At 42.9% G+C, this 15,512-nt stretch overlaps 1 protein-coding gene across 10 annotated transcripts in view; it reads left to right on the top strand.

The window, feature by feature from the left end:
* The window catches only part of cacna1db (calcium channel, voltage-dependent, L type, alpha 1D subunit, b), a 71,941-nt gene that overhangs the window by 27,572 nt on the left and 28,857 nt on the right, over positions 1 to 15,512 (top strand). For 5 of the 10 annotated variants that reach the window (XM_061766090.1, XM_061766144.1, XM_061766112.1 and 2 more), the window contains exons 4-20: positions 475 to 614; positions 1,342 to 1,484; positions 3,455 to 3,607; positions 4,299 to 4,495; positions 5,529 to 5,632; positions 5,735 to 5,904; positions 8,238 to 8,312; positions 11,036 to 11,123; positions 11,223 to 11,249; positions 11,725 to 11,885; positions 12,616 to 12,841; positions 12,950 to 13,157; positions 13,489 to 13,609; positions 13,722 to 13,836; positions 13,928 to 13,985; positions 14,065 to 14,125; positions 14,383 to 14,527. In XM_061766090.1, the coding sequence (XP_061622074.1) occupies positions 475 to 614; positions 1,342 to 1,484; positions 3,455 to 3,607; positions 4,299 to 4,495; positions 5,529 to 5,632; positions 5,735 to 5,904; positions 8,238 to 8,312; positions 11,036 to 11,123; positions 11,223 to 11,249; positions 11,725 to 11,885; positions 12,616 to 12,841; positions 12,950 to 13,157; positions 13,489 to 13,609; positions 13,722 to 13,836; positions 13,928 to 13,985; positions 14,065 to 14,125; positions 14,383 to 14,527 (2,192 nt within the window). The remainder of the gene's footprint in view (positions 1 to 474; positions 615 to 1,341; positions 1,485 to 3,454; positions 3,608 to 4,298; positions 4,496 to 5,528; positions 5,633 to 5,734; positions 5,905 to 8,237; positions 8,313 to 11,035; positions 11,124 to 11,222; positions 11,250 to 11,724; positions 11,886 to 12,615; positions 12,842 to 12,949; positions 13,158 to 13,488; positions 13,610 to 13,721; positions 13,837 to 13,927; positions 13,986 to 14,064; positions 14,126 to 14,382; positions 14,528 to 15,512) is intronic. The other 5 variants (XM_061766105.1, XM_061766163.1, XM_061766128.1 and 2 more) reach the window with 4 other exon arrangements.

The following is a 15,512-nucleotide window of genomic DNA, read 5'->3' as shown; positions in this document are numbered from 1 at the left end:
TATTTCATTTTCGAACGAAACGTAATGATCTCAAGCACACACTGCTACTGTACCGTATATCGTTGAAAAGCAAACGGTTCGAAGCGTTGTGTAATTTTAGAGTGATAGAACCCACTAAAGAGAGTCAATCTGCCCTGTATACAGTGCGCGCTCTGGTCAGCCAAATCATGCTAAAACATCACATTCATTTTGAATATTACTGTATTTCCATATTTCATTTTACAGCAGCCAGCATGGCTTCTCGATGAATTACTTTGTAATAAGAAACCTTTGCGTGTTCCACATGTTTTTAATTGTAGTTATCAAACTCAACACCGCTGGCAAACTAAATAAAGAAATACAATTGTTGCTATGCCAACTGTAGTATCAGCCTTAAACCTGCGTGCATAACGGCCTCTTAATGTTAAAAATAGCATGTCTTGGATCTGAAAAATGGAAAAACTAATAATACATCTTTTCTTTCTGCTGCTCCAGGAAACAGTTGAATATGCCTTCCTGATCATTTTCACTCTCGAGACATTTCTGAAGATTATCGCCTACGGCCTGGTCATGCACCAGAACTCCTACGTCAGAAATGGCTGGAACATGCTGGACTTTGTCATCGTCATCGTCGGGTGAGTTTTCATTTCATCACTTTGTGCGTATAAAAACACACAGACACCCAATTTTGGGCACCCATCCAGAAACACTTTTAGACACACACACACACATGCTCACTGGATGTTTTTCACATTTTATTACATCGAGCTTGCAGTGACAAATCGGCATTATGTTTTTTTTTTTTATATTTAATACAGAGCATTCATTGAAATGATAAAATAAATGTCGCACCATAAATGTTTTGTATTTTCCAAAATTGGTGTGAGCAGAAAAAAATCATCTCAATTATTTATCTCCATTGCTGCGTCTACGAGATCAGTGAACCCCACCCCGCGAGTCCAAATTATTCGCGGACTGGCGACCATTTGCCGACGGGGGTGCTGACGGACTTTCGGTACAGTAGTTTGGGACCGCTGTACTAGATAACATTTGATTTCAATGGCAAGTTGAAGTTTTTGTTTGGACTTTGAAACAAGTTTTTCCCATTTTCTTTGACCCTTTTCCTGCATCAGAAGTTCTACTCAACGTTAGCTTACCTACATACTTGGCACATACCCGTCTCTTGTGCTCTCTAGTAGTTTGCAGACAACGCAGGAACACACACGCACACACACACACACACACATACGCGGTTCACGCTGCATGGCCACATGAGCAAGTTAACGGCCGACACACCTCTCCCTCTGCTTTCACCGCTCCCCCCCAACCATCGTCACCACCCCTGACCTCGACTCTCCACAGCTTGTTCAGTGTGGTCCTGGAGATGATAACCAAAGACGCTGACTCGGGCGGCCAGTCAGGAGGCAAGCCCGGGGGGTTCGACGTCAAGGCCCTCCGAGCCTTTCGTGTGCTTCGCCCCCTTCGCCTTGTCTCTGGAGTTCCCAGTGAGTTGCCGCGCAGCCGCGCGGGGGGAAATCCCAATCCCGACGCACTGTATGGTGTATCCCGACTGTTTACATTGCCTTTGCTGTGTATCCGATCATACACGTCATTCAATCCAAACCTATTGAACACATTTCTTTTGGAGCAAATGTCCAATATGCATAAATCATACAAACCTGGATGAGTGTCTAGTCTTAGTAGGATACATTGTGGCCATCTCCGATCATGCATTTCTACCTTTACTCTTAACATAACATAAAGCCCATACAAAGAATAAATAATGAGAGCAATGTCGATGTGACGGTTATCACTGCTCATTCATATTAAGCACACAGTGACTTGAAAGTCAATTACGTTTTACACCTATGGAGGAACCCTGAAGCAAAAATGTCACACAAATTCTTTGTTATTCTGCTTTGAAATAGGTTTTACAATGAGTGTAAAAATAAAGTGCTGTACAGTGAAAACATGCAGTATTTACAGTGCCGCGCAGAAGATTTGGGTCTGCTCGCTTTGTTGTTTTACTGACAGCAAATACACGCAAATACATTTGGCATCTGGCATTTTGCTTACTAACACACAGAAAGACAAAAAAACAAAAATCAAATCACTCTACTGTGGGGGTGTCAAATGTACGGCCCGCGGGCCAGAACCGGCCCATCTAGGGGTCTAATCCGGCCCACGGGCACTGTTCTGCCCGTCACTCAAGTTTTAGTTCATTTATAAGAATAGACTCTTATTTTGAAAGTCATGCTTTTATTTTGACACGACTACAATAGAACCGGAAGTGCTGTAGTGCACAAAGCTGTGAGAGAAAAAAGATCGGCGCAGCGGGGCACGCCTCCAATCAATATGCAGTAATAGAGAGCGAGACTTTGTGTGAAGCACTGCCAATGTGTGTATTTTCATGTGCAAATGGGGATAAGTGCAGTTAAAAATGAGTTTGTGAAGTTAATTGGGACATGGGGTTATTAAAGCCTGGATAAACATGGCTAGGTTACGGCAGACAAACAAATCGACCCCCCGAAGTAACCTCTTTAGTGAGATGTAAGCTACAAAATAATTGGATCCATGCTAATAGTTGGAGAGGGGGTTGCTAATTGTTTGTGCAGACTAATGCTAACCTCATATAAATTCATTGCTTTTTATGTTCTGGCCAGCTACTGAGTGACAATTCAATAAGTAGCAAATTTGAGTTTGTATTTTGCACTTACTGTGGATACGTGTCCTTAATAGACATAGCAAATATGTCATCATGTATTTTGGTTTCATTTCTTTCTTTCACTCTGTCAATCTGCCTGAATACTAACTGCACCTACATTCTAAAATGTTCCCACTTTAGTTTGTATGGTGCGATGAGTCGGGTGAGGCGTTCAAGATTTTCAGATGGATGTGGAAATATATGCACATTGAAAAAGATTTCTAAGTAGGTTGTTTCATAAAAGGTACGTGCAGTTCGCAGATCTACTGTCGATGAAAACACAGATTCATAATATTGTTGACATTTTTGTGATAACATTCGAGATTGCTCATATGATTGGAAGCAAGATTGGCAACAGGATGATAATCAATAAATGTGAATATTTTCCCAAATGTAGTTGTAATTATGTGCACCCAAAAAGAATTGTCATTATTAATAGCGTGTAAGGCCATGTATATGCTGGTCTGGCCCACGTGAGATCAAATCGGGTTGGATGTGGCCCGCGAACACCGGGTTTGACACCCCTGCTCTACTGAGTGGCATTTTAGTTGGGGTCATTGTAGCATTAGTGAAACAACAAATGAAAATGCGCTAACATGTTTCCACGGTACTGTACATCCATTCTGGCAGAATTTGATGCCGCCATGATGAAATGTTCAATATGTTCCAAAAAATCGTCATACTCCCGCTTTTTGCAGCTGCTCTGATAAATGGTGTACACCTAAGGGGGTATCTGTGTAGCGTGTGTTAACTTCAAGTGTGTGATTGCAGGTCTCCAGGTGGTTTTGAACTCCATCATTAAAGCCATGGTCCCCCTGCTTCACATCGCTCTGCTGGTCCTCTTCGTCATCATCATCTACGCCATCATCGGCCTCGAGCTCTTCATTGGCAAAATGCACGCTACCTGCTATGTGATCAAGACAGGTGAGGCTTCGACGTGACTTGAACCTTTTTCGATTCAATTGGTTCTATTCTATTGACATTGTGATGTGGTGTTGTTCAAAAGGGTAACTTTAGGTACGGATGATTTGTCTTAGTGAAGCGCACGTATACACGCTTGAATTCCAGAGAATGAATGGACATATGGCATATACCGCATATTGTAAGTGCCCGCTATGAAAGGCTGGGTGGGCCAACAGATGGGGGGCTTACATCCAGCGATTCGATGACTTTTGTGTCGACACATTTGACCTCACTCTAGAATTGCTTCCAAATGACAAACTTCTATAGAATTATTTAGGATTACTCGCATTCAGATCTGGTATGGAATCTGTGTCGGAACAGCTCTGCGTGGCGTTTGGGTGTTCTGTCCGTGCTTGCGTGGGTTTTCTCCGGATACTCTGGCTTGCTCGCACATTCCAGCATGCTTCTTAGGTTAATTAAAGACTCAAACTTGTCCATAGGTTTGAATGTTAGTGTAAAATGGTTGTGTTTTTTTTTTTTTTTTTTACCCTTAATTTCGTTTTTTTCAAATCGTATTGTTCCAATTTTTATAGCATATATTTTTGAATCTGATTTTGCATGTTGTTGTTGCTATTACGATGATGATTATGAATACATTGCATGTCGTTATTAGTTACGTTGCGATGTTCTTTTGTTGCTATTATTTCCTCAGGTGCGCTGGCAGAGGAGGAGCCAACGCCATGTGCGGTGTCCGGCAACGGCCGCCACTGCACGTTGAACACGACTACGTGCAGAGAAGGCTGGCAAGGCCCCAACAATGGCATCACCAACTTTGACAATTTCCTTTTTGCCATGCTCACTGTGTTCCAGTGCATCACCATGGAGGGCTGGACCGACGTGCTGTACTGGGTAATATTGTTGATTTGGGGGGGGCTCGGTTATAAAATCTAACTAATGAAGAGGCTAGCATATCTGCCTCACAGTTCTGAGGTTTGGGGTTGGGGTTAACGTGTTGTCCCCGTGCTTGTGCGCGGTTTTTCTTGGGGTACTCTGGCTACATCCCACATTCCAAAAACATGCACGTTCGGTCTTTTGAAGACTCCAAACGGTCCATCGGCACGGCTGTGAGTGCAAATGCTTGTTTGTCCGGACGTGTCCTTTGCATTTGATGCGCCAGCACATAGTGTTCCCCTGACTTTGATTCATTCTCCCATTCCCTCATGCGTTCATACACCAATGGGCAGCCGTTGCCACGCGAGGCGCCGCTCTAACCGACTGAGCCGCAGCCACCCACACGTGCTTTTGATAACCGAGGTGTCATCATAATGCACGTGCACACCATTCTATCGATGAAAAGCGTCCAACGTGGAGTTGCTCTTTGCCGCCGCCTCCCTCGCTCTTGTGGCCTTCCTCATTGTCCTCCTCAGCTTCTCGATTTTATTCATACGTGCGTTACCATGACCACGTTATGCTAAGGTTGCTGTTAAAGTACTTACATACCTAAAGGAAGGCTCAATGGACAAGGAGGAAGAAAACTTTGGATCTTTTAGATGACTCGAATAGGCATGGGCAGAAATGAATAAAGAAACAAAATAATAAAGACATAGGTATAGAACAGCATCCCTATTTTCACCCATTCCTGTACAGTATATGAATGCATTTTAAGGCTACTTTAATTGCGCAGTGAATATAATATTTAGTTTTTCGGATGTTTTCTTTTGGCCATTATTACTTTCTCGTGCACTGCAGGGCAGCAATAAAACGCTCTCATGATTTGATGAAGCGAATAACAACAACAACAAACAAGTGAGCTGCTTTCCTATACTTAAAGGTCATAATCGTGGCCAATGGCCATCATTCGTCATTGTTAAATAATGCGTTTTAAGAGGTGTTTCACTCCTCCTGTCTTTTTTTTTCTTTTTTCTTTTTCTTTATTTTGCAGATGAATGACGCAATGGGCTTTGAGCTGCCATGGGTCTACTTTGTCAGTCTGGTCATCTTTGGTTCCTTCTTTGTTCTTAACTTGGTCTTGGGTGTCCTCAGTGGGTAGGTTTTAGTGTTATTGGATTTTATGTCTGTTTAGCGACCGATGACAATGCCCCCCCCCCCCCCACCCCTGTTTTGACCTCTGTTCCTCCCTGTGGCCAGAGAGTTCTCCAAAGAGCGAGAAAAGGCCAAGGCACGAGGTGACTTCCAGAAGCTGCGTGAGAAGCAGCAGCTGGAGGAAGACCTGAAGGGCTACCTGGACTGGATCACTCAGGCCGAGGACATCGACCCTGAGAACGAGGAAGAGGGAGACGTCGAGGGAAAGCGCAACAGTGAGTTCCCTGGATTTAATTCACCTCTTCTCTACATGCCGTGACCGATCGCATCGCAGCACAGAATCTGCTGCTGTCTTGGTGGTGCGCCGTTGATTACAGTCATATATTTTCGGGTATTTTAACTTGTTGATAATGTTTTACACTACTAAATCCCAAAACAAACACAAATAAATGCAGGTTGAGGATACATTTACATAAGCCCTCACAAATCAACAGGCAGACTTTTTTTTGATCTGCTCTGGTAAGCATTGTACTTACATTATCCATAAAATAAGTGTATGCTATGGTTAGCTTAGTAACCAACATCCTGATATTATGCTAATAGCATGAAGCTAAATTTCTATCCGTGGCTCTAGCAAAGGTAGCCACCTAAGCTAACAAGGCTAGCTTCAGTACATGCTCCCATTCAGAGGTGGCCAAAGTAGCCAAATATTGTACTCAAGTAAGAGTACTCTTACTTTAAAATAATATGACTCAAGTAAAAGTAAAAAGTACAGTAGCCCTCCCAAAAAATACTTGAGAAAGAAAAAGAAAGTACTACATGATAAAGCACTCAAGTTCTGCGTAAATGGTAACTTCTGATTTCTTTTTTTTTTAAATCAGAGTATGAACCTCAAATAAAATAAAAGTAAACAAAATGTAAAAGTTGACGGTGTGCGTTACAGTTAGTCAGAATGACTAAAATTGCGCTAATGTTGTCATTTGCAACAACAAAAATATCTGCAATTTACTGCAAGGAGTTTTTTCTTTTTTCTTTTCTTTTTTGTCCTGTTTGACTGTTAGGTCAAGAGGAAAGGAGGACCTGTATCCCCTTTATGCCGGAACAGTTTTACTGTGTCACAGGGGAGTTTTTAAGCTGCCGCTGTGGTTTCTTAGTATTTGAATGGATTGGCTGGAGGGGTTTTCTCAAGATACAAGTGGGCTGGAATATCCACCTTTGGGCAGACAGTGCCGTTTGATTGGTGCACTAGAGTCAAACGTCACTAGCCCTTACGTTTTTTTGGAGCAAACGGCGCCCAATGCGGAAGTCGAAGTTTGAGTCTTAACAGATAGATTACCCATGAAATAACTGATAGATAAGCAATAGCTGATCAATAAAAGTAGCGAGCGGCCTGTCGATCATTGTAACGGAGTAAAAGTACTGTTTCTTCGTAACATAAATACTCAAGTAAAAGTAAAAAGTATGCTGCATTAAACCTACTCTGACAACTACAATTTATTCAAAATGAATGTATGCTCCCATTTGCTGTGTTTGTGTAAGTCCATACCGTTTCCTTTTGTATTGCTTATAATGCTATGTAAATAGGTTTACAGGAACACTAGCCTGTTTCACACTGCCTGTCGAAGCATGTGTACAAGATATCGAAACGGAATGGAATGGTAGTATCAGAGGCGGAGCAAAGTTTACAAGCCGAGATTCGTTTTTACTGACACTTTGCGTTTAAAGCAGTTGTCGCAGTCCGACGAGTTTTTAGATGTCACTCCAGACGCTTGCCCGGACATCGCCTCACATTTGCTGACTTATCTGTTTGAGGGAAGTTGTATCTGCTGTTGTCCCAATTCGTTGGGGTATGTCTGAAAGGCACATGTGGATGAATGTGTGGTGTGGTTGACTTTTGCTCTAGGAACTGCATGCATTAGCTGCTATTTGATTTGATTTTTGGAGCTATTTGTTTCGTATTCTAGTTTAACATTGTGAAGGTAACCTCAAAGAAGCATACTGTCGACCCCTGCATAGTCGCGGTTCCCTGTTCACAAATTCACCGATTTGTATATTTTTCTTTTTTTTTCTTTGGAACATGTCCTCAGCTATTTGCTTGAAAAAAAACTCCCCCAATTGCATATTTTTTTGAATGCCCTAAGATGCCACTAGAAAAGGGCTAAAGCCCTCGCTAATAGGTAAGCAGTATTTGGTGTCAAGGAAGTACTGTTGAAGCGATACATCTCGAGTGAGAGACTAACATCTTTCTTTGTCAGGTAAGACCCAAGTTTAGCCTGGGTAGTTAGTAGGCGTTACAGAGAGTCTTTAGCGTATGTGCACGTACATGCGCAGTTACAGTACATTTTTTCAAAATCAAATCTGTAGGCCAATTTTCATTTTGTAAAATGAAATCTATATATATATTTTTCTTATGGATTGGTACGTCTGTTAGCAAGCAGGCTAATGTAATTCGGGAAAACAAATAATTTGGTGAAAGAACAAACCCGGTTTCTGACCTCTGTTTCTACTATTGCTCGTGTCTGTACTCCCTTTCTCTCGTACTGCTGTGTACTCACTCACTGCTTTCTCTGCTGTCTGGCTCTGCGAACTGCATGTCGATAACACCAAGGGGTCACATTAGCGGACCTCACTGAGAAGAAGAAGGGAAAGTTTGGCTGGTTCACACAGTCCACAGAGACGCAGGGTAAAAGTGTTTGTCCCAAATGGTGTTTTCATGCGCATCGTCATTATGGCCACGCCATCTTCGTCCTGGAAATAATACTTCACAACTTCATAACTCTCATGCTTTGCTTTGCTTGATGCTTTTGTGTTTTGCTTGTACTTATTTCTCGACATCACATCGTCCATGACACTCATCCTTTCTAAATTTGCCAAAAACAAAGTGGAAAATACAAAACAAAGTGGCTGTAGAAGAAGTAATATAAGAAGCTAGGATAACTGTTAGCTTATCTGGTAGCTACTTTGCTTTTGCAAACTCTTCTTTTTGTCATTTTTATTGTGGTGAAGTACTACATGTTATACAGGAGTGATTCTCGGATGAGAGTTTTAGGAGTGCTGGGATTCCGTTTAAGGGTGATTCATCACCCTTAAACATGAGCTAGACATGCTCTGCCCGTCAGTAAGCTATTCGGTTGCACCTCGGCTTTCATGTTTTTACATGTACATGACACAACAACCCCCCGAAAAAAGAATCATAAAAAAAAAAAAGGGACACAAATCTGCAGATGAATAGGCGGGGGTTCACTGCACCGTAGTACTGGCTCAACTCTTTCTCTCGCCTTTCTCAGTATAGCAGTAATATTAGTTGTTCTTGTCAGAGGATAAAAACTATATGCCTGTGAGTGTTGTTATATGGTCTGTCTACCTATGTTGCAGCATTCTGATAGGATACTCCTCCTTCAGGCACATATTTTGGATAGGTTCAGCCCTGAATCTTAGTTGTTTTCCGCTGTAAACTTTCCACTGCTATGGCCTTGAATGTCTCTATCGATGCACCCCATTATTAGGCTGTGCCCACACCCCAGCAAGGGCAGAGCTCAAGACACGATAAAAGAAATAAACTAGAGGGTGGCAGACACTCTCCAGCCACCGTGCACGTCTGTCTGCCAGCACTGTATCTACTCTTCTGGCATGAAACATCCTTAACTGAGAAAATACAGTCTTCTGGTAGTTAATGATCATTTCAGTATCGCAGATATATATATTAAAAAAAAAAAAAAAAAAAGATCCGGTGATGTTCGGAAGGAACTGTTCAGAAACCAATTCCTTAAAGGAGAACAACACAGCCACATAGATGCTAAATGTTAGCCCCTGTGCCTATGGAGTTTCCCTTTGTATGTTAGCATTCAGGTAGTGGAAGCTATGCGTTTACTTTAAATCTCCAGCCATTTTCTGTACCGCTTATCCTCACCAGGGTCGCGGGCGAGCTGGAGCCTATCCCAACCGATTCTGGGCGAGATGCGGGGTACACCCTGAATTGGTTGCCAGCCAATTGCAGGGCACACATTCACACCTATGGGCAATTTCAAGTCTTCAATTAACCTACCATGCATGTTTTGGGGATGTGGGAGTAAACCCATGCAGGCATGGAGAGAACACGCAAACTCCACACAGGCGAGGCTGGATTTGAACCCAGGTCTTCAGAACTGTGAGGCAGATGTTCTAGCCAGTAGTCCACCGTGCCGACATACTTTAAATATGCGATCTGTAATTTTCTTTGTTTTATTTGTTTACTTTGACAGTAGTGGGAGCAAACAGCTTGCAGCCTCTTTTTTGAAGAATATTTTCGAATTATATCTGCCAAACTGCTGCTTGTTGTGAAGTGAGTTGAGCCACCTGCTACCGTAAAGCACTCGTATCTCAAGTTTGCGCTTGCAAGTCAAAGCAAAAAATTGGCCGATCAACGGCTCATATCTTAAAAAACTTGTATCGCAAGGCACCACTGTAAATTTAAGTAATGCAAAGCTTTGCGTTGTAGATATTACTTCATATAAATCTTTCATTGTGCTCATGGTCATTTTGTAACATTTCCATGGTATGAATATAAAACAGGCGGCACGGTGAGCAACTGGTTAGAGCGTCCGCCTCACAGTTCTGAGGACCGAGGTTCAATCCCCGGCCCCGCCTGTGTGGAGTTTGCATGTTCTCCCCGTGCCTGCGTGGCTTTTCTCCGGGCACTCCGGTTTCCTCCCGCATCCCAAAAACATGCATGCTAGGTTGATTGAGGACTCAAAATTGCCCGTAGGTGTGAATGTGAGTGTGAATGGTTGTTTGTATGTATGCGCCCTGCCGTAACCCGCCTCCTGCCCGATGAGAGCCGCGATAGGCTCCGGCACGCCCGCGACCCACGTGAGGAGAAGCGGCTCAGACAATGTAATGGATGGATGAATATAAAACATAATCAATGAGTGTATTCTTATGTAAGAAATTGTTGCCGTCCAACAAAAACATGGATCTCTAAATGTTGCCGTTTTGTATCAAAAAATAAAAAGAAAGTCTTTGCATTTTTGAATTTCCAAGAACACGAGCATTAAGGGATGCATGCTTGTTGTAGTTTTTGGAAGTCATCGACACGATTTTATGACATCGTATGATGAGGTTTTCGATAACACACCTGTATGTGTTCACATCTCATTCTGTCATCACCATTTGGAAAGCTTTTCACTTCACTGACACTTTATTAGACAATATGTTTAATGTATCTTTATCAAGTTGTATTACTTAGACTAACATTTCTCCATATAGATGTAGGTAATGTAATATACTGCATCCTGAAATAAGATAAAAGGCAGAGTTGTAAACAAGAAAATCTCATATTGGGAGTAAGCAAGATAAATGTGTTACTTCTAAGTCTATTTTGTCATGTTATGAGTTCTAATGTGTGTGTTTTTGTGTGTGATTCAACAGCGAGCATGCCCACAAGTGAGAGCGAGTCTGTTAACGCTGACAATCACAGCGGCGAGGATGACAAATGGCTCTGCTGTGCTCCTTTGTGGTGAGTGTCACGTAGCCTTCTTTACTTTGGTGTTACTTACACTATTTACAGTACTGTTTCCAAACAGCTTTGTTAAAACGTATCTTTTATTCTCCTCAGTAAAAAAATTACTAAGTCAAAGTGCAGGTTAGTATCATGGTGTGACATCACCCAGTACGGATGTGTCTCATTCGTCGAGCGGATTCAACTCATCCTGATTCATCCTCGTCTTGATTTGTATACATTGATCCTATCCCAATTGTTTTCCATTCATATTGACTCAGGTTGAATCTGTTTTCCTTCACGCTGTATCCTCGATCATGAGCGACCATGTCTGTCGTGCATTCATTTTGTTTCATCAAATCCCAAAGTGGGTCACTGCCGGTGTGTGGTCGAGCACCGGCCTGACGTTGGCGCAGGCGGCGTGGGCCCGCTTTCCACTCGGTGACGACGTGAGTGCGAATGGTTGTCTGTCTCTCTATGGGCCCCGTGAGGCTGTCTGCCTTTCACCCGCTGTCACGCCGCGACCCTGAAAAGGAGAAGCAGTACAAAGACGGACGAATGGATGGATGGATGGCTATTCTAAAGGGTGACGTTTTGGTTTTTTGTTGTTGTTTGAAAGTCGTCACGGGCGACGGTGGAATCGTTTCTGTCGTCGGAAGTGTCGCGCTGCGGTGAAATCGGTGACATTTTACTGGCTGGTCATCCTCTTGGTGTTCCTCAATACGCTCACCATCGCCTCCGAACACTACAACCAACCGGATTGGCTCACAGAAATTCAAGGTAAGCTGTGATTTTTTTTTTTTTTTTTTTTTTTTCTTTTGTTCCTCTTCTCTCCTCTCCTCTCCTCCCACCTAGCTGCAGAGTTCAGTATGTATTTTTTCTAATGTGAAAATTAAGATGTGTATAATACCACTTCTTTGGGCCCCTTTATTTTTGCTATGATCTGTAGCAGCAGGCGGACACACTGGACGGCAGCAGAGAATTGTGGCTTCCGTGATGGAAAGCAGACCCAGTTGGCCTTGTTTACTGCATGGTCTTCCTTTTGTTTGGCAGGTTACACTGTGACGCTCTTAGCTGCTCTTATGTGACTGACACATTGACCCATAAATGCACCACTGAAGCAGGAAGATCGCAGCTTGCATTAACATTTGCCCTCGGAGTTTACCAAAGAAAAGACAAACTCCGGCAAAATACTCTGCTGCTCCAAACTATATCATGACATCAAATTATGTTTTTGTTAGGGTTTCTTTTTGGCCACAAATGGAGTAAGACGGAGTGAGTCTTCTGCCCCCTAAGGTGTTTGTAGGGTACAGGAAAAACGTATTTTCAAAGGTTGATCCCTTTGTGTTTACCTGATTGAGTTGATGCGAGCCCTTTACGTGTGAACGGTCACTATTACTGACACGTGAGCCAAATATTATCCATCCAGTTCCAAATCCTACCGAGTGTAATGAACGGTCCGGTCCCCCTTGCTGGCAACGACGCCAACTTTGTTTCCTCACTTTTCCAGATGCAGCTAACAAAGTTCTCCTGGCCATGTTCACTCTGGAGATGTTGGTGAAGATGTACAGTTTGGGGCTGCAGGCCTACTTTGTGTCCCTGTTCAATCGCTTTGACTGTTTCGTGGTGTGCGGAGGCATCGTCGAGACCATCCTGGTGGAGCTGGCCATCATGTCTCCGCTCGGCATCTCGGTTTTCCGCTGCGTGCGCCTCTTGAGGATCTTTAAGGTCACACGGTGAGAAGCGAACCGGTACTCTGCTTGAGGAAGTGAAGCTACAACAAAACATATAGGAAGAGGATGGATGGATTCTCACGTGTACTGTATATCTTTCGGTGTCCTCAGCCACTGGGCATCGCTGAGTAACCTGGTGGCCTCTCTGCTCAACTCCATGAAATCCATTGCCTCCCTGTTGCTGCTTCTCTTCCTCTTCATCATTATCTTCTCCCTGCTGGGCATGCAGCTTTTTGGCGGCAAGTTTACCTTTGACGAGACTGTGACCAAACGGAGCACATTCAACAACTTTCCCCAGGCCCTGCTCACCGTGTTCCAGGTGGGTGGTTCCTGTTTTTGAGCTGAGAGAAGGTCCACTCCAATCTCTGGTTCGAGTTCATCCTGAAGGTGTTTGATAGTCTTTGAACCCAAACTCCTCCAAGCATGCTTTTCTGGGCCTGGTTTTGTGCACCGGAAACAGAAAAGGGCCTTCCCCAAACATTTCCCAGCAAGTTGGAAGCATACAATTATGCAATATAGCAAAAGAGTTCACGTTCACAGGGTTCACAAATCTTTCCACTGATTGATTAATTGGTTTGTTGGTTGGTTTGTGTTAGTACGTTTGATTTTTGTCGAGTGTCCATTATTTTTGTTACTTTTGCTTGAACCAGATTCTGACAGGAGAAGACTGGAATACAGTGATGTACGACGGTATCATGGCGTACGGTGGTCCAGCCTCCTCTGGAATGGTGGTCTGCATTTACTTCATCATCCTCTTCATCTGTGGAAACTGTATCCTGCAGACCACAAACTTTGGCAGATTTTCCGGAAGTAATGCCACTTGTGTGTTTTCCATTCTCTTTTTGCTCATGACCAGCATTATTTCCTTAAGCCACATGAGAAGACATCCTGCTAAATGTATTCTTGGCCATTGCTGTTGACAACCTGGCCGATGCTGAGAGCCTCAACACAGCACAGAAGGAAGAAGAAGAGGCCAAGAAGAGGAGGAACAGTGCCAAGTATGAGCACCTCCGAAATCTCACATTTGATTTATCTCAAATTGTCAAAAGTGCTTCTGGCTAACAGTTCATTTGTCTCACTCCGAAACAGAGAGGCTGGCACAGGCCTGAAAGTGGAAATAATACAAGACCGCGATGGAGCGACAAAGGTACACAAGCGTGTCTATGACTTGAAAACACTTACTGTCTTTTTTATTATTATTTTTAAACCCCTGACCATGTGTGTAGGTGCCAGTTGAGCTACTACTGGGGGAGGACAAAGAACTTTATTCTGCCATTGACTCATCAGGTAAGAAATGAGAGTGGTTATCCAATGGACCTCTTTAGTGTTAACAGACTAAAAGCATTGTGATCATCGCAATGGCCACGCAAAATTGCTCCATCCCTTTTCTGTATTGTTTGATCTGTTTAAATTTGTGGGGATCATAAAAATCCCTTGTCAATGAGGGGGAAAACCTTTGACCTTCACCTAGGGGAAGCTAAACGTAGCTTCTTCAAGGGACATTGAACTGTTTTCATGACTACACGATATGACACCGTTTCTAGTGTGCTGTGTGGATGACGACAATGATGACCTCCCAGAAGTCCCAGTCGGGCCCCGGCCTAAGAGGTTGTCTGAGCTCACCATCAAGGAAAAAACTCCTCCCATCCCAGAGGGCAGCGCCTTTTTCATCTTCAGCAGCACCAACCCGTAAATCCAAAGTAGAATTTTTATCAATTAAATGTTCGTATCCTGTCAACTTTGGACCTCGGGAGGGTTTGTTTACAAGAGTCAAAACAAACTACTTTACAGTGCTGTGAAAAAGTATATGCCCCTTGTTGAATTCCTATTTGTTCATTGTTTAAGAAACAAATGTAAATACCAGACAAAGATAACCCAAGTAACGATAAAACGCAGTTTTGAAATGTGGATTTTATTTATTAAGGGGAAAAAAAGCTATTCAAAGCTACCCGGCCCTGTGGGGAAAGTAATTGCTCCCTAAACCAAATAACAACTGTAATCAAGCGTTTTCTATAACTGGCAATGAGTCTTTCATATTTCTGTGGAGAAATGTTTTGCCCACTCTTCCTTGCAGAATTTTTTAAAATTTAGCAACACTTAGAGGGTTTTCGAGCATGAAGGGCCTTTTTAAAGTCATGCCACTGCATTTCAATCGTATTCAAGTCTGGACTTTGACAAGGCCACTCCAAAACCTTCATTTGTTTTTTTTTTTAAGCCGCTCAGAAGTTGACTTGCTGGTGTGTATATATCCTGCTGCAAAACCAAAGTGCGCTTCAGCTTGGGGTCACAAACTGATGGCTGAACATTCTCCTTCAGAACTTTATGAAAGAGAGCAGAATTCATGGTTGCATCAATCATAGCAATTCATCCAGGTCCTGAAGTAGAAAAGCAGCCCCAGACCATCACACTACCACCACCATGTTTGACTGTTGGAATGATATTCTTTTTCTGACATATTTACGGCAGATGTAACGAAACACACACCTTCCAAAAAGTTTGAAGTATTATCTCGTCAGTCCATAGGATATTCTCCCAAAAGTCAAAGTCCTGGGAATCATTCAGATGTTTTTTTTTTTTTTTGAGGGGGGTTCCAAAGTAGAACCAGCCTTCTTTTTATTCAGCAGTGGTTTTCACCTTGAAACTCTGCAATGGATACCATTTTTGCCCAGTCTCT

The sequence above is a fragment of the Phyllopteryx taeniolatus genome, chromosome 1, assembly GCF_024500385.1.
Source record: "Phyllopteryx taeniolatus isolate TA_2022b chromosome 1, UOR_Ptae_1.2, whole genome shotgun sequence".
NCBI lineage: Eukaryota > Metazoa > Chordata > Actinopteri > Syngnathiformes > Syngnathidae > Phyllopteryx > Phyllopteryx taeniolatus.
Note: the sequence above shows the minus strand (reverse complement) of the source record. Positions and strands in the feature narration are given on the sequence as shown.